Genomic DNA, 22838 nt, shown 5'->3' on the forward strand with positions numbered 1-22838 from the left:
TGAATCGGTTTGATGGAACCAAACCAAATAACTGGGTTTCATGTATTAAACTGTTTATTCGTAAGGATTTTAATTGTTATAATAACAGTTTTTTTTTTTTTTTTTTTTTTAATGATAATGATTTATCATGATACAAAAAATACCCGGGATTATCAATATTTGTGTGCTCGAATTTGATTGTTTACAAAAAGAATTTATTCACCAGTATAGAGATGAACGAAGTGTGTCAATATTATATTTGTTAATTAGCATGATAAAGAAACTTAATGCAATTTATTAAAAAAAATAACTTTTACCATAAATGTACTTCAAATTAGTTATCAAAAAACCAAATTAAAGTCCAAATGAAAGATGTTATCATTAATATATTTAAATTTTTATTTTTATTACTATAAATTTAAGAGTAAACGATGTGTTCCCACCAAGGTTTGGCGAAATGGAAGTTTCTACCCCTGGTTTCATAAATTCCATATTCCTACCTTTAAATTAACAAAAACCTGATTAATTTAACAGTTAAAAGGGTAAAATGGTCATTTCAAAAAAAAATGTCAAAATGACCCTTCACTTTTCAAATTCACCCCACCGCGATTTTAGGTCATTATGGCCTATTCTTGACGCACGACCCCTCCTAACACTACAATTACAATCCTCTCCATCCCCATATCAAAACTCTTAACCTCCCTGCTGATGCACCCAACATCACCGATCACAATGCCCATCGATCGCTGCTGCCTCTCCTAAGGTTTTCGGTTGTTGTTGTGCCTTTCCATCTAAATTCTAGCCAATCTCGGTGTCGAAAATCACCCTTGACACCACTAATAACACCACAAGCATCCCCTTCCAAAACCCCGACCCCCGTTGCTCGTCGATCGTCGTCCACCTCCACTCCTAACAACATTTTTGCAAAATTGTTGTTTTGGTTGATTGGAGGTTGATTTGGAGGTTGTTTTGAAAGGAGAGTGATTGGTTTTGAAGTGTTTGTTGTTGTTGATGTGACTATGGTTTTTTTCCGACCATTTCACCCGTCGTCGGCCTCACCAGCCTTCCACTACCCACCCACACCCAACAAGTGTTCGACAAATTGCCCCAACAATACTCAACCTTCACCCACACGAGGGGACAGTCGATAGAGGTAGGGTTGTTGATGAGGAGGAGTTGGGGATGTTGATGGTAGTGTTAGGGGTAATTTTCGGTGTTGAAATCTACTGAACTCCAACCTGAAAACTTAAAAGTCGTGCGGACCAGCAAGGAGTGGCGGCCAATAATTGGTAGGTGCACTCCGGTGGAAAAGTTATGAGTTTTGGTGAGGAGGATAAGAAGATGCTGATGGTGGTATTAGGAGGTTTAATGGTGTCGAAATTAGGCCGGATTTTTGGCTTGACTGAGATCTCTTGTGGAGGTTATTTGAGAGAAATTTGAGATTTGTGAGTTATTTTAAGAGAAAATTAACGGTGTTATTTTAAGGGTGATAATCTGAAATTTATAAAATCAGGGTTGAAAATTTGTTATTTCGTCAAACCTTGGACGGGAACATGTCTTTTACTCTAAATTTAAATTTAAAATAGTTGAAATAGCAATATAGCACCGGGCAGCGGGCCGAGCCCCGTCTTGAATCTTGATGGTTGATAGTGCCCTCAGGCCCTCTCAGACGGCGCCCAGGCTGCTCCGCATAAATGCAAATATTTACGGTCTCAAATCTCAACAACACCCCTGAGATTCTGAGAACTTTTAAACCCTCAGATTTTGAAATAATACTACTATTGTACCCCTAAAGATTAATTGAAATTTAAAACATATCAAGCTGAAAGTCATTCAACAATTGATACAAAGTAAATAAAATAGTATATCCACTAAATTAAAACCTCACTTTTGCTCGTGGGTCGACACTCAAATCATTCTCACCTTGTTTCTCCACTCACTAATCGTCTCTGAGAAAAATGGGCGGAGACCCGGACGCAGAACAGGACGCTTCACGTCTCAAAACCATCTGCGAAACGAAGTTCAAGAACTCAAACCTCAAATCAGCTCTAAAATATGCCAAGAAAGCGCACCGTTTGGCCCCAAACCTGGAGGGCATCTCTTCAATGCTCACGGCGTTCAAGATTCTCCGTGTTGCTTCAAAATCTTCGACGAATGCTACTACAGACTGGTATAAGATTCTTCAGGTAGAGCCCTTCTCTCATATTAACACAATCAAGAAACAGTATAAGAAGCTTGCTTTAATTTTGCATCCTGATAAGAACTCACATTTAGGATGTGAGGAAGCGTTTAAGTTAGTTGGCGAAGGGTTTAGGGTTTTGTCTGATAAGATTAGGAGAAAAGAGTATGATATGAGGCTGAGGATTAGGATTCAGGAGGAGAATGTTAATGGGTTGGTCGGGAAGGACGCGTTTTGGACGGCGTGTTCGCGGTGTCGGTTGTTGCACCAGTTTGAGAGGAAGTATTTGGGCCATAATTTGGTGTGTCCTAGCTGCAATAAGAGTTTTGAGGCTGTGGAGGTTGAGGGAGTGGGTGTGGAGAAGGGAGAAGAGAGTGATGGAGTTAGGGTTTTTAGGAGTGAGAGGCTAAGGAGGAAAATGGGTAGTGTTGGTTCGGCGGCAAGAGTGGGAAGTGTGGGAGTGAAGAGGAAAATGAGTGGTGGGGATGCAAAAGGGAAAGAGAGTGGTGGTGATTGGAGTGGTGGGAGATTGAGGAGGAGAATGAGTACTGTTGGAGAGGTTTTGGCAAGGTCGAAGCCGAAGAGTGTGGAAGATCGTGAGATTTTGGAGAGTTTGAAGCCTAAGAGGGCAAAAGTTAGAGAGGAGACTATGACGTTAGCGCAAATGCAATTGGAGGCTAAAAGAAGGGCTAATCAAGAGAAGTTGAAGTTGAAGATGAAAGAGAAGGAGAAGGAGAAGGGGATGGAGAAGAAAAAGGAGAAAGATGAACGTGAGAAGGAGAGGGAGACAGGGACCAAGGAGGGGGAGACAGAAACAGGGAGACGCAGGGCTTCAAAGAATCAGGAGTTAGAGATTGAGAGCCAGCAGGATTCAGAGAAGAGTGGGGATTCAGAGCTTCAGAGAGGTGCATTTGTAAAGAAGAGTGTGGATTTGGGAACTGAGAAACGAGGGGCTTTGAAGAAGAGTGGGAACTCGGAAATAGCAAGGAAAACTTTGAAGAACTGTAGCTTGGCAATTGACAGGCGCAAGAGTTCAAAGAGTGAGGATTTGGAGATTATGGCAGTGGAAGACTCAGATTTTTATGATTTTGATAAAGACAGAGTGGAGAGGAGTTTTAAGAAAGGGCAAGTATGGGCTATTTATGATGATGACGATGGGATGCCTAGGCATTATGGTTTGATTGATGAAGCTATTTCTGTTTATCCTTTTGAGGTGAAGATTAGTTGGTTGGATCTTCAGAATAATGGGGATGAACAATTGATATGTTGGGAGAGAATGGGGTTTCATGTATCTTGTGGGAGATTTAAGGTTTCCAGGAAGACTTCCATTGATTCTCTCAATATATTTTCACATGTAATGGACTGTGAAAGGGTAGCGAGAGAAATTTACAGGATTTATCCAAAGAAAGGTTCAGTTTGGGCACTTTACAATGAGGCGGCTTTGGGTGTTGAAGGAGGAAACCTTCCAGCTAGAGATAGGCGATCCTATGACATAGTTGTTTTTTTAACAACTTACAGTGAAATGCATGGGTTAAGCATGGCCTATCTTGAGAAAGTTGATGGGTTCAAGACAATATTCAAGAGACGAGAAATTGGGTGTCATGCGATTAGGTGGCTTGAAAAGGATGACGTTCGTTTGTTTTCACATCAGATTCCTGCAAGGAAGCTTACTGGTGATGAGGTTTCTGACCTTCTGAAAGACTGCTGGGAGCTCGATCCTGCTTCACTGCCTTCAGATTTGCTAGCAATTGGTTGGGGAAGATGATTTCTGGTTGGGAAGCCCGATGTACTCCATGTATAGTTGTTCTTCACTGCTTTAGGAGTTCAAGGTGATTATATTTCACAATTAAGTGAAGTACCTTTGTGACGTAATTATGCATTCTGATCTTTAATTCCTGTAGCACATTACTTACTGCATGTTCTATGAATATGCTACAATTTAATTAGCTTCTGCTAATATGGCTAGACACTTTTATATATTGGATGAGAAGTACCTTGAATAGGTATAGAATCATGAAGTTAAAAGATGTACTACTGATAGTTTTTTATGCTTTTGGGTCGAGTAGCTCGTAAAGATGGTGTTTGTGGTGGATGAGTTTGTCTGTTTTCTGCAACTGCAGGACAATTAAGGGTTTCACTGACTCTACATATATACATATATAAGCACAAATCTACATAGACTTACTGATAATAGAAGAGTTCTAAGCTTTATGTCTGAGCTTTATGCCTGTGCCTGATAAATTCTTACCTATGTTTGTACAAAGCTTGGATATATGCATTTGGTGTTAACAAGTCCCCTTGAATCTGGGTTCTTAATTGTTAATTGGATTTTTGTGATCCGAGTTCCTAAATCAGTAATTGTAGACTTTTAACAATGTTTACTTATTTGGTGTTTCTGGGCATTACTGAACTGGGGAAGGAAAAACCAATGAAATGAATGTAAAAAATTGGCCTTTTCAAAATCAACCTTTTAGATGGTTTTGTTGTATATTTTTCCTACCAAACTTGTTTACTGTAGATGTTAATTTATTTCTTCTTAGACAGTGAATAAAATCAGTTATCAAATCTTGAAATTGAAGCAATTCCATTAACTCTGCTGCAAATAAATCCATTTTGCATCAGGGTTTGATTTTTTTATATTAATTGATCTCTTTAATTTGAAGAATATGTATATATATTCTTCCATTTATGAAATTCTAAGCAAAGTCTTGATAATTTATAGAATAGAAGTTTTGACTATTTTCAGTTTATCAAAGTATGTTTTCTGGTTGTATCATAGATACGCAATATAAAAAAGATAGATTATTATGAGAATCTTATCTATTTTAAGCCAGCTTAAATGCATGCATATTTATTCTTTTGTAACCATTTTCATCAAGAAATATCTACACGAAATAACCCAAGGGGGTTAAGGAGGTTTGCTCAATTCATTGACATTTTGGGTTTAAACTTTGGGCCATATTTGTAGCTTAATTTGGAACATTAAATTTGTTGAGTGTTCAATGTGCATTATATATATATATATAACGGTCTTATTCCATCATAAAGTTGATATGGTAAGGCAGTTCAACCCTAATTAACTAAAAATTATAATATTGTTATTCGTATGCACAATTTTTCTTTTCATTTATAATTAGCATGATGATCATTAATAATATTTTTATATTATCCAATTGGATGGTTTATAAAACTAAAACTTACACAATGACATTTAATTGAACGATCTCACCACATTGATAATATGATATTTGATGAGATTGTTTTATTAATTTATACAAATTTTTTGCATTTTAACAACTCGATAAATAATTTGCTTAATTAGTTAGCTGATTTCAGAAATACATAAAATAGTATTTGAAAAAAAATCAAACAGAAAAATAATTACTGCCACTCATCGCCTAAACACTTATTATATATTTTTTCATTGTTGTAAGTTGTAATTTTAAACTAAAGATAGGGGATTGGGGGGCCTAGTTAAAAATAAGTGGGGACTGTTTAGTTCACCCAGATTTAATTAGAAGGGCACTAAAACCAAAGCCATGGCCCATGGGCCAGAACAAACGAACCGTACAGACAGGAACTGTAGACACGCATAATTCAAAAAAAAAAAAAAAAAAAAAAAAAAGGAAAATTCCAACGGCTAGTTTTCATAGAGCGTAGGCACTAACGGTCATATTACCGTTCTCATATTTCCTTGATATACATTTGTACTTCGCCTTTGGCTTTACCTTTTCATCTGATATCTCCTTTCTCTGTTCCTCCTCTCTTTTACTCATCTTCTTCAATTTCACTGAAGCTCCATGGAGACCCCATCATCATCAACAAGACGAGTCACCAGGTCACAAACTTTGGCCTTGGCTGCTTCGGCTTCTAACAACAATGTTCCCAGTGAGTGATTCGTCTCCAATTCTAAACACCATTTCTTGATTTCTTCTTCAACTTTCATTGACCCTTTATTTGTTTGTTTTCAGGGAAAATTGAAGATTCTGAGAAGGGTGTTTTGAAGTCACGACAACAGCAACAAGATCGATCTGCGTTGATTGATATAACGAATGATTCACCCATCATAGGGCTTGCGACTGTTGGTTTAGAGACTCCATCATCGGGCATATCCAAGAAACGAATCAGTAGAGCCAAGAATAACAAAACTCCTGGTTCTGGAGAGAACTTGCTTCGGGGTCAGGTCAAGACGCTTCTTCAAAAGGTTGAAGAAGAGGCCGAGCTTTCAAAACTCCCACTTGAGAGTCGTCCCTTTCTTCATCTTCAAGGCACGGTCAACTCTCCCTTGCGACTTCTTGCGCCGACTCCGGCTAACACCCCTCAAATCTTGAATCTTTCCGAGGATGAAATTGCCTCCATAAAAGTCAACCCTTCTCCATTGGCTCACCTGCAATCCATTTCTCAGGTTTGGTTTCGTATCCATGGATTCTTGACGATTCTAGTCTTGTTTTTTAGAGCTTTTCTTGATGGTTTCTGTATTAATATGTCAGGTTGTGAGCAACATGATTGAGGGAAATAAACAAGAGAGCACTGAGTCTGAAAAGAATATGCTAACTCGGTCTTTACTGATGGATTTCTCCGAGAAATCGGAAGTTAGTTCGAAACCATCGGAATCCCCATGCGCAGATGAGGATGAGTCGTCTTCTGAGTGGTCTATTCAGGTGAATGCAAGTGCCCATGACGAAGAAGAGGAAGAAGAATACTGTGAATTCAACTGTGATGAAGAGTTGGTCGATGAACTATGCGAAGAAATGAGCAAGATCAGTGTGAACAACGAGAAGGCAACTGGAAAGCACACAAGATTTATTTACAACAGTGACGACGAGATAATTGAAGAAGAATATGTTGAAAACAAGGAGGAAGATTCTGAACCAAAAGGGAAACACCTATTCTTTGAAACTGAAGAAGAAGAAGAAGAAGAAATGGTGAAGAGTGAAGATTGATTGACGTCGTCTTGTGTCTGTTGATTTTCTTTCAAGTGATTTTTTATTTTGTTTTTGATGGATTGAATCATGAAAATTTATGACTGCTGCTTGCAATCCCTAGTAATTCCAGACTCAATAAAAAATACATTTTGAGACAAATTTCAATAATGTTATTGTCCATCCCTTTCCTAATATGATTATATTATTCATTTTCTGTTTAATTATGACTTGCTGCAGAAAATTTTAATGGCTTATGAAAGTGGTCTTCTTCTCCAAGATGAAGACCACAATAGCCAATGGTTTTCATATTTGCATGTACGCCACGTGTTATTGTGGGCCCACAGAAGGTGTAACAGAGAAGTCAAAACTGATTAGAAAGCTTGTTAATCTGCAGTACAAAGATGGAACATAAATATATATCTGTGATTAGACTATAATTATCCTAATTCTAAAAGAATCCTAACATTTTATCATTTCAAAATCTTTTTTTTTTTTTTTGCGCCCTAAGATGTCTCAAAATTTTAAGTTTGATAGTATGTAATTACATTAATCACTTTAATTAATTTAGTGGCCGCAATCCATTTATGCTCATTCTGATAGACATAACACGTCCAATAAAATTATATTATGTGTTAAGTTTTTCTTTCGTCCATCTTCATTCTTAACATGATAAATAGTTTATCTATCAATCAGAATATTTGTGACTTAAATAGTGGATTTATTTGATAATAATATATTATTTAATATGGCTACAGTAATCCATATGAAATAATATATTATTCTGAAATATAAAGGAAGGAACTGTAAAAGTGATGGATGTTTGCAGTGGCACACCGCACACACCCAGCCAATTAATTTGTCAATGACTGATCCTACGGACTTAATTAATCAGTTAGTACTGATCCTACGGACTAATTAATCAGTTAGTTGTGATGTCTCTGAGGTTCCATATCCCATTGACCCTTATAAATTATATATTCTACGGACTAAATCAAGTCCGTAGGATCAGTACTAACTGATTAATTAAGTCCGTAGGATCAGTCATTGACAAATTAATTGGCTTGGTGTGTGCGGTGTGCCACTGTTCATTTATCCGACATAAATGACGTAGTTGTACTTTGATAAAGGAGTATAATATTGTTTCTACCTATAGTGTAGTCTATAAAGATAAATACGCTACAAGACAACCCCATGATTTTTTTTCTTCCATTCTCTTTTTCCAAAGACAACCCATGATTTTTTTTTCTTCCTTTTCTTTTTTCTTTTTCTTTGTTTTTTTCTTCGCTTTTGTGGTTGTTTGTTAAGTTTGGTAAAGATAGAGTTATTCTTCCTATAAATAGGAGACTATCAAACCCCATACCATCCATCACTTTTACAGTTTCCTTCCGTTTATATTTCATATGGCTACAGCTACCGCTTCCACCAAGCTCCTACTCTCCGACCTTGCATCCACTGTTCAAAACGTTCCCTCTAACTATATCAGACCCATCAATGACCCACAATCACGCAAGTTGAGGTATCAGATGCTTCTTCTATCCTCTATCGACCTTGATGGTCCTCGCAACTCTGAAATCATCCAACAGATTGGTTAGCATGCCAACCGATGGCTTCTTTCAGGTATATACTTTATTATTTGCAATAATCTTCAATTCATTATTACTGAAATCTGACCCACAACGTCGTCGTTTTCATACTCCAACGGATCTCAGTCTCCCAATGCGCGCTGCGACGATGCCGTTTGACAAGCCATAATCTCCGTTACCTCTGTACGATGTTTTTAAGAGATTCGTCGCCGACGGCGATGGCAAGATCTCCGCGTCGGAGCTCGGCGCCATTTGGAAAAGCCTAGGCCGCGCCGCCACAACGACGAACTCGGCAAGATGAGGGAAAGGACTCCAACGGCGACGGCTTCGTCGACTTCAACGAGTTGCCTTACTCAACACCAAGGCGTCGATCGGAGGAGATTATAACCGACTTGAAGAACGCGTTCTCCCCTATGACATTAACGGTGACGGATTGATAACGGCGGAGAGCATCTTCAAGTGTTTAAGAGTTGGGCATGAATGCACTCTCACTGAGTGTGGAAGATGATAAGTGGAGCTGACGGAGACGGTAACGGCAAGATTGATTTCGAGGAGTTTAAAGTAATGATGATGAGCCTTGAGGTTTGAACATAGAACACAGAGCGGAACATATAGCTGGAGTCGAAAGTTAAAAATTAGAATAGAAATTACAGGAAATATTTAGCATGTAGTCCAAGTAAATGATGATGATTTTATTTAATTTCTATACAGGTTTCTTTAGAGTGGATCTGGTCATCACCAACTTTGTCCTCGAGGTTCCCTCGGCTGTTCTTGACCAGCTTTCATCAGCAGATTCAGCACATAAGCTGGATATTTGCTATCTGCAATGCTACTATCATTTGCTGCTGTTTATATGCATCTTGAGCCTATTTATAAGGTCGAAAAGGAGAGTTTACCTGGAGGTGGACGAGGTTACCTTGGTTTTATAATGCATCGCAAAATTATAGGCCTTTTGGTAGCTTCAAGGCTTTTTGTGGATCCGCTTGTGCGCTTTGTCAGTGTATTGTTACTGCAGTCAATTATGCACGATCTGATGATAAGCCTATTACTTTTCCTTTTGGCCTATCATATTTGCCTTTGGGTTACTATGTTCTAGATTGCTAAAGAACCTGATGAGAGGAGGATGGTAGAAGAGAGATGCTTCAATATTTGTGTAGAGTGTGGAGTCTGTTTAAAAACCGGACCGGCGGTCGGACCAGGAACCGGTAGCTTCTCCGGTCCGGTTTAGGTCTCAGGGGGTTTTTGAAATATTTAAAATTATGAGGGTTACTTGGTAATTTTATAGGAGTATTTTGAGATATATCAAAAGTTTAGGGGTTATTGGTAATTTTATTGGGCATTTTTGGAAAAATAAAATTTTAGGATCATTTGAACTTTTTAGGAGAATTTTTTGGGCATTTTTGGAATAAATAAATCAATGATAAGTTCTAACAATCTTACCATAGTTGAATAAGTCAGGTTGCTGGTGGCATAAGTTATCTATCCAAGTTGGAAGTTTTGAAAACAAATTCATAGGAAAATAGCATGCCAAGTTGCCAACTACTTTTGTGGGACAGAATTTAAGGCTCACCATCAAGAGATTTTTACTGCAGTTTTGCTATCAACAGCACTGTTTAGAACTTACCATTGATACTATCTTCTTTGTAGGTTAATTTAAACTTATGTAATTAGTGGTGCTTCATCTGGTATTTAAAGCTATTTTTGTGTAAGTAAAATATATAGTGCACCAGAAATTTCTATTTTCTTGCACTTAAACTGTTAACTTTTACAAAGACACTATCTTTTTTTTTTTCTTGTGTTAATATTAAAAGGTTCTGTTTGGTTCACGAAAAGTTTTTGGCAAGGCATGTTCTTAGTCAAGTCAGACAAATTAGGTGATAAAGAAGTTAAAGCCATTTAATTATTCAGCTCTGAGTCTTGAAATTATGTATCCTCAGCCTATAAATAAACCTATTGCTTTTCCTTTTTGGCCTATCATATTTGCCTTTGGGTTACTATGTTCTAGATTGCTAAAGAATCCTGATAAGAGGAGGAATGTGTAAGAAGAGAGATGCTTCAATGAATTTGTGTAGAGTGTGGACTACTACAATTTACAAATATGAGATTATAAGGCATTTTTCCAATCATGAATACATATCAGCTATAATTTTCTTTTGAAAATATTCTTTCTAATTCTTTGAACTCTCTAGTTTTCTTGCATTTTCCCTCACTTTCTTACTGACCAATCATTCTGCAAATTAGGAATTAACAGACGAAATCAACAAAGATTTCCATGAATTTTGGGTGTATTGGACAATATTATGCACCCTGACGGTTAAGCTATTTGAAATTCAATTTGTAACAATTTACAACTTGTAATCATTACTGCAATCAAATAATGACAAAAAACGAGACAAATAATTTGAAATTACTAAATTGGCTTAAAAAACAAAAAACTCACTTTTAATTTCTCTCTTACAACTATCGGATTTGTAATGAATTAAAGGACAAAAATTTATGTTAAGACTTTAAGTTAAAAAATTAAGTCACAAATATTCTGATTGATAGATAAACTATTTATCATGTTAAGAATGAAGATGGATGAAAGTAAAACTTAATACATAATATAATTTTATTGGACATGTTATGTTTAGCAGAATGAGCATAAATGGATTCCGGCTACTAAATTAATTAAAATGATTAATGTAATTACATACTATCAAACTTAAAATTTTGAGACATCTTAGGGCACAAAAAAAAAAAAAAAAGATTTTGAAATGATAAAATGTTAGGATTCTTTTAGAATTAGGATAATTATAGTCTAATCACAGATATATATTTATGTTCCATCTTTGTACTGCAGATTAACAAGCTTTCTAATCAGTTTTGACTTCTCTGTTACACCTTCTGTGGGCCCACAATAACACGTGGCGTACATGCAAATATGAAAACCATTGGCTATTGTGGTCTTCATCTTGGAGAAGAAGACCACTTTCATAAGCCATTAAAATTTTCTGCAGNGTGTTACGACACAGATCCGATGGGTCTGTGTCGTAACACAATTTTTCGGCAAGTTCCCGGTCTTGACGGCCGTAGATCTGGCCTTTTCCGGCCAGATCAGCCACGGATCTTGCCGGAAAATGAAAGATCTACGCGTTACGACACAGATCCGATGGGTCTGTGTCGTAACACAATTTTTCGGCCAGATTTCAACGGTGGTGACCGGAATCTGGCACTGCGGGTGATGGGGGTGTTTTTGTTATTTTATAAAATTTTTATATATTGGGGTGTTTAGTTAAATTAGCAAACCTAGGGGGGTTTTTAGATATTTTTAAATTTATAAAAAACTAAAAATAAAACTTTCAAGGGCATTTTAGTCTTTTCACTATTATCTAACGAAAATCACTAATAGAACATGACGGAAGGTACCTATTTATCGTTTCAAAATCTTTTGGGTACCAACTTGTCGTTTCGATAAACTTTGGGTATGCATAAGTCCTTCGGCCAATTACATACTATCAAACTTAAAATTTTGAGACATCTTAGGGCACAAAAAAAAAAAAAAAGATTTTGAAATGATAAAATGTTAGGATTCTTTTAGAATTAGGATAATTATAGATGTTTCCAATTCCATAGCAACAAAATGGGGCATATGAAAAGGAAGTGCAGAATCTGGAAGAAGGAACATTTAAATCAAGAAAAAGCTTTAAATGATGGTAATGTGACAATTGCCTTTGATGATATCTCTGTAAAGCTGAAGCCTTAATCTTGTAATTGGGTACTGGGTAGTTGACTTCTGGTTACAGGTTTCATGTTTCTTTCAGATCAACCTTAGATTGCCAAAAGATATCAAAAATCATCATAATAGATTGCAGGAAGAGCCTTTAGATGAGACATACATTTATACAATAAAACAGAACATTTAAATTTGAGCAACTTTAGGATACATAAATAAAATTTCTATCATTGGGTTGGATCATATTGGGACCCACACAAGCTGCAGCTCTACATGCTTCTTAAAAATGATGTACGAATAAAATACAAATCAAAGTTTTAGAAGCATAGCATTAGCATTTTACTCTTGCCTAACGAAGGGAGAGGAACTCATATCTGTACTGTAATATGAATCCTCACCTCCAACATAGTAGCCTTCCTCTTTCTCCTCATCCCATCTGAGAACCTCTCTTATATACTTAAATGCCTCGTCTACTGTCACCCGATCCCTCGCCTTAGATTGCCAAACAAAGAGCTTCCGGCCAGTAAGGGAAGCGTAAAGGTCTTTGAACTTCATCGCAACATAGTAGTAGGCTTGATGGGCTAGGGACTGGTTGCTGTGGTGTGTCCGCACTGGACTAAAATCATTGAACCACTCACAAGTACTTAAAGGTGAGCGATTAACCTTCTCCTCAAAGAGATCATACTTGTTGAGTATCAGCACGAAAGGCATATCCTTGAAGCAAGGGTGCCTGATCATTGTCTCAAAAAGTTCCTTGCTTTGTATCATCTTGTTTTGAAGTAGGGCTCCACTACCATTACTCTCCGGAGCAATCCACATTTGGTCATAGTCACTAAGTGCGACACAGAAGACTACCACCCGAACATCTTCAAACATTTCCACCCACTTGCACCCCTCGTTCATCCCCTTTGCATTAACCCTTATAAGTTGGTATCTGAAAAAATACCATACAAGAGTAGTTTAGAATTCTAATCATATGGCAATCGTACAGAAAAAAATGCTAAGTAAGTATACATATTAAAAATGAAGAATGAATGTGGGCATATGCTCCCTGCAATTAGTTTTGGTGTGATTAATAACAAAAATAGATAACTAATAGAATTTATGGTTAACCCTGCCGCAAGGGGGCAGAATTAAGGTGCATTACTTATGAATGGAAGCTACCACTAACGGAATGACAGCTTATAGCACAAGTTAATCCCCATGAGAAAAGAATGGTTCTGAGGTTCATTGTTCTTGCAATATGAATGCCACAAGCAGACTTGTAGTGAAAGCAAATTTGTTCAATAGGGAGAAGTACATATCTACAACTGTATGGCAAAAACTTACTTGGTCTGTGGCTGAGGTGGAGCTTCCAGATTGTCCGTGTAGGTTTCAGACATCGGGCTACGATCATCAAATGAAAACTCTATGAAGGCCAGACCATTTCCTTGGGTAACACCTTCTGCATAAAGAATATCACGTTCTGTGGGTTCATACTCATTGCTTGACACTTCAACAGCCTGAAGGAAAATTAAAATCTCATTACTAATCCATTCAATATTTGAGAATTCGAATTTAGTTTACAAAGGCCCAGTTGTTATCCAGACAATCATTGGAACACTGAAATATTAAGAGTCACCCCATTAGCACTGGATATCATTTCTGCTAAATGGAGCTCATCCTTCTCATGGGACACTAGTTTGCTTATACCTGTGAAGGTAACTGATCCAGGAATGGTAATTGAAATAGTTACCATATGATTGGATTTTACATAACAACATCCGCTCATTTCCAAAATTGTGAGTAAAGTAATCCCAAAGCAATATCATCCGACAAGGCAAGCACAATTTTACCAATTTACAAAAGCCCCAAATATGAAATAAATCAAGACCTTAAGAAAAATACTTCTTATGTGCAGCCAGAACACTCAGTAGCTAGTCGAGGACTCTAATCCCCCGAATTGGTCCAGAAGAGATCATACCCCAGTCAATATAAACTTAACTGGACTAGACAAACCATTCAATAACAGATAATTTCTTTCCAGGTCATGGAGCTCAAAAGACAAATTGGAAGAAGAATGAATAAAATACTTGAACACCACCCTGAAAAAAACATGCATTGGGAGAAGATATTCAACAAGGCTGTAAGAAAATACCCGGCTTAAGAAGTACTCTGCAACATCTGGGAGGAAGTGGAGCTCATCTTTTCTTTTATATGTTTCTTGTATAGCAGGATCCCTCCACACTTCATCAACTAAAGGAGCATACTCACGTGTTGCTGCAGGAAAAAATGCATCCAAATCTCCAGTGGCTATAATGTCAAGCAGCCAGTCAGAGAAATGCTTTAACCTTGGGTTGATGAAATAGATACACTGACTAGTTTCGCTGGGTTCAATCGCTCCACCTGAAACAAGATTTCAGGTAATGATATTACACACTGGAGCCACAGTAATGGTGTCAAGCAATTGGATTGCTTTCTTTTACTATTTCAACAGGATTATCAGCAGCACCACATTAGACTGCAAATGGCAAAAAGAAAGAAGGAAAAGGAAACAAAAACAAAAAGGAGACAGAAAGTATGAACTCTTGATGCCATATATAGATTTGACAGCAATTGAAAATAGATTGTATGTTGTAATCTAAATTTCCAACATGCAAAGTAAGCAACTCATCATTTTTAAGTCTGTTGATCTACAATAATGTCCTTGAGGTATGCAACTTAACCAAGGATGACAGCATTATTTGTCATGCAAAGGAATAATGTAAGAAAGTTCATTACATGACAAATGCCAAACATAATACAAACATGCATTGGGAGAAGCACTTTGATGACTTCCAATAAAGAATCAATCTTACTGTCAATACTCTTACAAATTTTGTGATTTCAAGTAAATTTCTATCTTTTTTCAAATATTGATACTTTACTTTTTTTTATCAGCAACTATTTAAATTTTATGTCGTTTTCCACCTCAATATATCTGCCTATACTAAAATGAAAATCCTTAAGTAACAAAAGAATTAGAGGCTATAATGTTTCCAACCCCAACCACCAATTACTTAACTAAAGCTTTCTCCAAACTACCATGATATGATGCATAACCATGTTCATGACTATGATCTGTAGCACACTTCGATTAAAATTTGGTCTCAAGCACTTAAGAATACAGCACTGATCTCCACCCATGCCTGGAACTAGCAATTGTAGGAACATTCATGGGTGCCATACAAAATTTACAACAAACTCAACATACTTGCAAAAGCAAGTCCTTTTTAAGCAAATTAAACATAATATCGTAATATAGCACATATTGCTTAAATTACAAATACAATGATATGCTCATATATATGAGTGTCCTCATATAAATTTTATAAGTTCCCATGTCCAACATTCATATCAATGTAGAAACTTGCACCCATGATCAATCATAAGATATCAATGTTTACAGTTTGCCTAAACTACAATACCAAGGTAAGATTTACTGCCAGAGCTACAGTTTGCTTAAAAAAAAGTTTGTCAAGCCACTAAAACTGCATGCACCATACTCTGGTTTAAACAGGATGGATGCCTCTTACGATTAAAGGATTTCATTTGACTTGTGACATTATGCTATCATCCACATGTTTTCCAGTACAATGATATTTACACAGTTTCCATCTCCATTAGTTGTCCTCTCCTAGTAGTGAAATCTCTGTCCACCAACCCCACAATGACTAACCCAAAATCCTCCCAAAGTTGCCATTTATAGGTTTGCAATTCCTCCCAAATTAGATAAAGCTGTTGAAGCCCAGTCCTGAACATGGTCCTGGGCATTTAAGCTGGATGGCTAAACTGGGACAGGCTCAATTTTGGAAAAAAAGATAAGAAAAGGAAACTATGAAAACCTAAGGAGTGGGCTGGGCTGCACAAATGAAAATTGGGCCTAGTCCACTTGAGTTACAAAACTACCTTTGGTGAACCTCATCATGCAGTGTCTTAAGCTTCAAACAGACTTCCACTTCTACAGTGGCTTGACTTTTGACTTTGATGGAAACAGACATGCAAGCCAAGGCAGAAATGAAGCTACAACATGTCCTATTTCACAAGCCATTTTGTATAGGAAAGTTGTTGTCATCGTCTATCAGCAGAATAAAAGATTCCAAACACAGGAATTATGCATAATCCTATTACAGACAAACTCTAGAGCAAAGATTCTAATTACATTTGAATTCAATACTCTGATCTCATAGAAGATACATGTGGATGCAGGGACAGATATCTTTGTGAGTAGTATAACCAGATACTACTAACAAGGTCTGATTCATTATAAGCAAATAACTTTCTTATTGCCCCATTGATTTTACCAAAAGATCTTAGATCTACTTAACTAGAAAGAGGATAGAGGAAAAGGGGAAAAAATGAGATGAAACTTTTGTTGTTCTTGTTTTATTTATAAGGTGCGCCTGATGGGGAATATAATTACTTTATCAATCAATTTGACATGCGATAGGAAACATATAAATCTGCAATATTACCTGCTTCAGAGTTTTGATCATGGGAACCCAGTGCTTTCATTTTAGACATGGCCTCCTCCTCAAAGCGCTCTCGGCCATCTAGCAAAATGCTGAGATATCGATACATATTGCTCTGTATCATCAACTTAATATCCTGTAATTCTTCCACGCTAAAATTGTTCCCATATAAAAGTTTGGCCTGTTAAATGAAACACTATGAGAAAAAGGGAAAAAAAAAAAAAAGTGTCTAAATAAATAGAACACTGAAATAAACTATAATTCTAGTGTTGGAGGAATAAGAAGGATGTTGAGAAAGCGCTTGTTCAGCAATTATCAAATAATATATGATGGTGCAATATCAACTAGAAAATGCAGTGGAAATTCATAAATATATGAAATATTAGTAATATTAAAGTACACATAAATAAATATAGAAACCTGCATGAGGCGCAAACAGAGAAACCTAAGCTTGATTATAAGTTGGCAACATAAAAGTGTTCATACATTTTGGCTACCAACATTCCAGTCATAAATAAACACGTGAAAAGTACATATGGCACTTTAGACCGTGTTGGCATCATACATTAAGATGGCAAAAATTATTCAAAGTCAGCCAAGCTATAATCAAATGGTTTATATAGCAAATGAAATATCAAGACTCTGTGTTCTGTGGATTAATCTTCTCTAACTGTTATTTAATTAGTGCATATCTTAGGTTCCATGAGATTATTGCAATTACCACTAAAACTGTGAGAAACACCATGGCCCAACTAAAAACAGCAAATAAGAAGGCCATACCTGCTTGAAAATGGTGCTGGTCCCAGAGCCTTGAAGCCCAAGAAGAAGCAGCTTCTGAACCCTTTTCTGCTCTCCATAATTTGTAACAGTAGTATAATTGCTAGCCTCATCTCTAGGCCCATGGGGTTGACCATGGGGCACCGGCAAGGAGAACAAGGTACAGACAAACCGTGTTGTTGCCTGTCTAGCAAAGAGAGAATCCAAAATGTATCGAATATTCACAACCAAAATATACACTTTGTGCAGATTTTAACAAGGAGTTTTCCAGTACATACCTTCTCCCAGATGTTTCCCCTAATGTTATTCTGACCTTCTTCCTCATAACGACCATCATCATAAACCCAAAAGTGTGTGTCACGTGGGCACTGTACATTGCCCAACTGAAATAATAAAGAAATAGATATCATTTGTAGAGAATTGAAAAAACCAAACAACTTAAGACAAACATTATAAGGCTAAGCAATTGTCATATGGAACCGGGAGACAATTCCTCAATAGGCACAAAAACAACCTCAAAATGGTTATACAACAAAATGTTTATGTTGCAAGCACATTGTATACAGCTTTGATACACAAGAGCATATGATGATCCCCAACAAAAATTAACAGTCAATTATGTGTTTGACTCCATTAGCATCTACTACATATCTTTGCTTGTTAACCCAGAAGAAGAAAACTGGGAACCCTGCCAAAGTGGGTTGTGCATAATCATGTTTATCAAAGAAGAGTCAGGATATAACAATAAGTGAGCCCGCGAAACGAAAAAGAAATCTAGAAAACCAAGTGAAAATGAATCAAAGAGATGAGATTAATTAAAGAAACAAAGGCCCCACCTTTAGCACCCTCCTTTCTAGTTTTGTAATCTCTCGCCCATTGATATAAACTTCAGTGTTCCCATTGCTTGCATGAGGGCTAAGTTTCCCTGTAAAATTTAAGTTTGAACTAATGATTCTATCGGGTTTTTCACCTTCCTGTCAAATCAACATGCAGACATTAAAATTAATTCCTGCTTCCAAAATTTGCAATAACAGATGCCAAGTGGCAAGAATCTCAGTTGACACACCAAATTGCATATAGACCCACCTTTCCCCAAAAACCAGATTCCTTGTCATACCAATATTTACCAGGCTTCAACTTCCGTGGAGGTAAAGGACATCCAAGCAATTCTGCCATCTCTTCTGGCTTTAGAGGAAACCCATTAACAATTAGCTGCTCTGGCCGAAGCTGGTTAGCAGAACATTCTTTCTCTGCTTTCATAATGTGTTTTACTTCCAAGGGGCTGAGCAACCGGGATAAAACCCTTGAATGTTTACCCAACTTTAATCGTTTTGATTCATCAATTGGCTCACCAATGCATGTCACACATTTACGCCCTTCAGGCATTGATCCCATTGCTCGAAGTACACAGTTGCTGCAATACTTTGCGTCACATACCAGACATGACTCCTTAGTTTCCCACTTCCCTTTTCCACACCGATGACAAACCCTCCTTTTCTTTCTTTTCTTCTCTTTTGAAACCCCAACATACTCAGGATAAACTGGTCTCTCTGCATCAATCTTTTTGCTCTCTGATCTATCAACAGTATTAAATGTGACAACTGGCACCCTCCTTCCTTCATTCGATTGTTTTGGAGGGTTACTCGGAGGATTGTGAATGGAACCAGGAGAAGCCGAAGGTGAGGCTGAAGAAAAATCAGGGTTTTGCAAGACAGACACTACTGACTCTGAGCTTCCTGATAATCTTGGACTCTGAGTAGGTGAACCTGTGACACCACCAGCTATATAAGATACTGGCAAAGGAATTGGTTCAATCACTGGGGCACTTGCATTAGCAACTAATCTTTGTGATTCTGAAAGGGGTTCTGCGGTTGGAATTGCACAAGAATTCACATCAAGGGGTTCGACCCTAGGAACATCATAAGAAACCGGAGGACCCTTGTACTCCATAGCTATTGAGTAATCAAGTCGAGAAGAATCTTCAGGGAGAGAAGCCCCTGGTGGAAGCATTTTTTTCGCCAATTCTTTCCAACTCTCTCCCTCCCTTTGTTCCATTTCCACCACAATAACCCCTAACCACTATATCTCCAAGTACAGAATTAAAACTCTTCTTAAATATCAATCATATCGTACAAAACACTTTTTCTGAGCAAATTACAAACTTAGAAGAACTTGAAGCTTCATACACCATCAGCAACAAAGAAAAATGCCAATATCAAAAACACCCAAGACAGAAAAAAAATAAAATAATAACCAGTGGAACAAAGTTGAATAAAAAACTCTAGGAGCTTCCCATGATTTAGACTTGCAATGTAACTTAGAAATATTCACCAAGCAGCCGCATCCTTTGAATGCCTTCAAATTAGAAAGAATAAATTAACAAACTGATCGAATTCAAATGAAATTAAACCAAATTCAATTCATTCAAAACCCAGATAATTGAATCACATCACAGTCAAAAGGGCAGTTTTCAACCAGAAACCAAAACCTAATCCAATATTTAAGGCACCAAGCATGACTATTTAGCTCAACTACACGACCGCCATGTAAGATCATATCAACTTTCATTCCAAAAAGAAACATCCATTTGGTACTAAACACAAAATACAATTGAAACTTTACAGAGTCCAGGCAAGACTTTTGAGCTTAAACACCCAAAAGATAATATAAAAGTGGATCATTCACAGTCAAACTCAAACAGAACACCCCACTTGTAATCACATAATTAAAGCTCCCAAAAAAGAGCCATTTACAAAAGTCCAAACATTGAAAATATCAGAGTCAAACAAACAAAAGCCCTAGAAATTCAAGAACCACGACTCTTTCAAATAAAGAATCAATCATAAACAACCTCCCCTACCTTCCCAAAAACCAAAAAAAAAAAAAAAAAAAAAAAAAAAAAAAAAAATGAAGAAGAAGTAACAAAGACTTAAAAAATGATTGAAAAATTCCCTTTTGAAATAAGCTTGAGACTTTCTAAAGAGAGAGAAAGAGAGTTTACCTGAAAAAAGGACAAAAAATGAAAGCGAATCCGATAAGAAATTAAGCTGGAAAAATCTAAAAGCAAAAAGAAGAAGAAACAAAACCAAGCCCACTTGGCTTTTCGAGCTTCCTTCAAGAAACCCGAACCCAAAAACGCAAAAAGCTTACAAATCTCTCTGAAACTAAGACGCTTCTCTCTCTTAGTTCGAAATAAAATCTCAGAAAAACAAAAAACAAAAATAATAAAAAAGTTCGTCGATACGGTGAAAACTACAGCTGGTTAAAGAGATGAGTGGGGGCCCACGTGTGATAGCTTCTTACATAAGTGGTGATGAAAAGGACTGGTGAGGAGGTGGAGCGTGGATTACACGCATGGGAGGAAGATGTAAACTTGAAAGGGTTGAGTGAGTGTTGTTTGTAAGGGTACGCGCAGGTGAAGATAGTGAGTTTGGAGGAAAAGAAAATTAATAATGAGGTGAGACTGAAGATGGTCAGAATTTGGGAGTATGACTGTATGAGTAAGTGGCGATGCTAAATTATTAAGCTTGCCCTTTAGTGGCCTCAAATGACCGACCTGTAATTAATGGAATCTATAGTACTAGTCTTACACTATACTGTACCCCAACCCCCAAGTAATGCTACAACATTCACTGTAATTTAATAATCACAAAATAATATTAAATATTATTTTAAAAATAATAAATAACATATTTTAGTAAAATTCATTTTCATAACAAAAACTAGCTTCCCACGTATTCTCATTTTACAATTTCGATTTTTAAGATATTGTAGTATTGAGTCTATCTTTATATTGTAACATTTATAAAATGGTGTTTATTTTTTTATGAGCTATAACAATACAAGTAAACGACATGTTCCCACCCAAAGTTTCGGGAAATAACAAGTTTTCACTGTTGCTCTCCTAAATTTCAGATTTTCACCATTAAATAGTTAAATTAATAAAAAATTGTTTAATGTAACGATCAAAAGGTAAAGTGGGCATTTGCATTATATTAAATTTGAAATGAATATAAAAATTTTAAAATAACTCTCAAAATCTCAAATTTCTCTCACAAGCACTCTCATGCCCGGCTTTTTCCCATTTGCACGACTCTCATCTTAGGCCCAACCTAGCCTAATTTCGATGTCGATGGCCTCCCTCGACACCACCACTAGCATCCTTGTCCTCCCTTCACCAAAACCCTCATGGTTTCCACCTGATTTCTCCCACCAATGTTGTTTGCCGCTAGGTTTAACGTTCTGCCTTTTCAAGCCGAATTTTGACGACCAAAATCCCACCCGTCACCACCTCTAGCATCACCCCCCCCCCCCCCCCCCCCCCCCCCCCCCCCCCCCCCCCCCCCCCCTTCCTAAACACATGAAAACCCCCATCATCCTGGCGTCTGGTAACTCGCCGAACGTTGTCCACCACGTGCGACATCATGGCCTGCTCGTTCAGACGGCGTCGTTGATGGGCTTCTTCGTTTCCCCACCTTCTTAGTGTCACCTATAGTTCCCAATCTCCTTCGTGGTGTTTTGCTGTCGTTGGCTTTGGCCGATCTATGGTGCTGATTGTGGTGGCTAGGGTTTGCCCAGCTTGTAAGGGTGCAATGGACATGCTTCCATCTTCCATGGAGGTTTCAGATGTTTAGTTGTCACAATCAAAAGTAAAAGGTGAAGGACAATTTGATAATATCACTCTCTATATTATGTCCGAACCCAAAAATCACTTGTGTTATTAATTTAAGAGTGAAAATCTGAAATTTATGAAACTAATGATACGAAACCTTGGGTGAGAAGAAGATGTTGTTTACTCAAACAATACTTATGATGTTAGCATCAATGGCGAATCCTTAGTAGAATCGGAGGTTCCACTTCCATCAAAGCATTTATTTATTTCAAGGTACCTTATTATCTATGAATTTTATTGAGAGGTCTATCCAAGTATCCAACAATAATAAATCTTACACAGTCTGATCCCAACTCTAAATGAAAGCCGACAATTATAAACATCATAAAAAGTTGAATTCTGATTAAAGATAAACACTAATGATATGTTTAACATACGTAAGTCGTTTTCGGTGAAAAGAAATAATGGAAATTAATACCATGAAAGGTTTGACTTCATTATTATTAATGAGTTCGAGGGGTCTAATGCCTTGCCTTTTATGGTCAATTCGTGTTGATTTCAATGACCAACATTCCCAT

The 22838-nt window shown here is 37.1% G+C and overlaps 3 protein-coding genes across 4 annotated transcripts; 2 read left to right on the top strand and 1 right to left on the bottom strand.

Annotated features, from left to right (window-relative positions):
- The first annotated feature begins 1851 nt into the window (after positions 1-1851).
- LOC116124767 (J protein JJJ2) lies at positions 1852-4544 on the top strand. Its single transcript, XM_031410512.1, has one exon. It carries the CDS (start codon positions 1938-1940, stop codon positions 3921-3923), a length of 1986 nt encoding a protein of 661 aa, XP_031266372.1. The 5' UTR covers positions 1852-1937; the 3' UTR covers positions 3924-4544.
- Positions 4545-5886: 1342 nt separating this feature from the next.
- On the top strand, positions 5887-7236 carry LOC116126107. Its single transcript, XM_031411819.1, has 3 exons — positions 5887-6046; positions 6130-6563; positions 6649-7236. Exons 1-3 carry the CDS (start codon positions 5959-5961, stop codon positions 7099-7101), a joined length of 975 nt encoding a protein of 324 aa, XP_031267679.1. The 5' UTR covers positions 5887-5958; the 3' UTR covers positions 7102-7236.
- Positions 7237-12589: 5353 nt separating this feature from the next.
- On the bottom strand, positions 12590-20886 carry LOC116125378 (extra-large guanine nucleotide-binding protein 3). Of its 2 annotated transcripts, XM_031411122.1 has the most exons (9): positions 20650-20886; positions 18735-20003; positions 18485-18622; positions 17927-18031; positions 17652-17831; positions 16875-17052; positions 14519-14766; positions 13711-13883; positions 12721-13315 (listed from the first exon to the last, which is right to left on the bottom strand). In XM_031411122.1, the coding sequence occupies exons 2-9, from the start codon at positions 19701-19703 to the stop codon at positions 12721-12723; spliced, it is 2586 nt and encodes an 861-aa protein (XP_031266982.1). In that variant the 5' UTR covers positions 19704-20003; positions 20650-20886. The 2 variants fall into 2 exon arrangements, with proteins under 2 accessions (XP_031266987.1, XP_031266982.1); XM_031411127.1 differs by lacking the exon at positions 20650-20886 and having other exon boundaries at positions 12590-13315; positions 18735-19703.
- Between the last annotated feature and the right edge of the window lie 1952 nt (positions 20887-22838).

This window comes from Pistacia vera, unplaced genomic scaffold (assembly GCF_008641045.1).
Source record: "Pistacia vera cultivar Batoury unplaced genomic scaffold, PisVer_v2 Contig104, whole genome shotgun sequence".
Classification (NCBI taxonomy): Eukaryota; Viridiplantae; Streptophyta; class Magnoliopsida; order Sapindales; family Anacardiaceae; genus Pistacia; species Pistacia vera.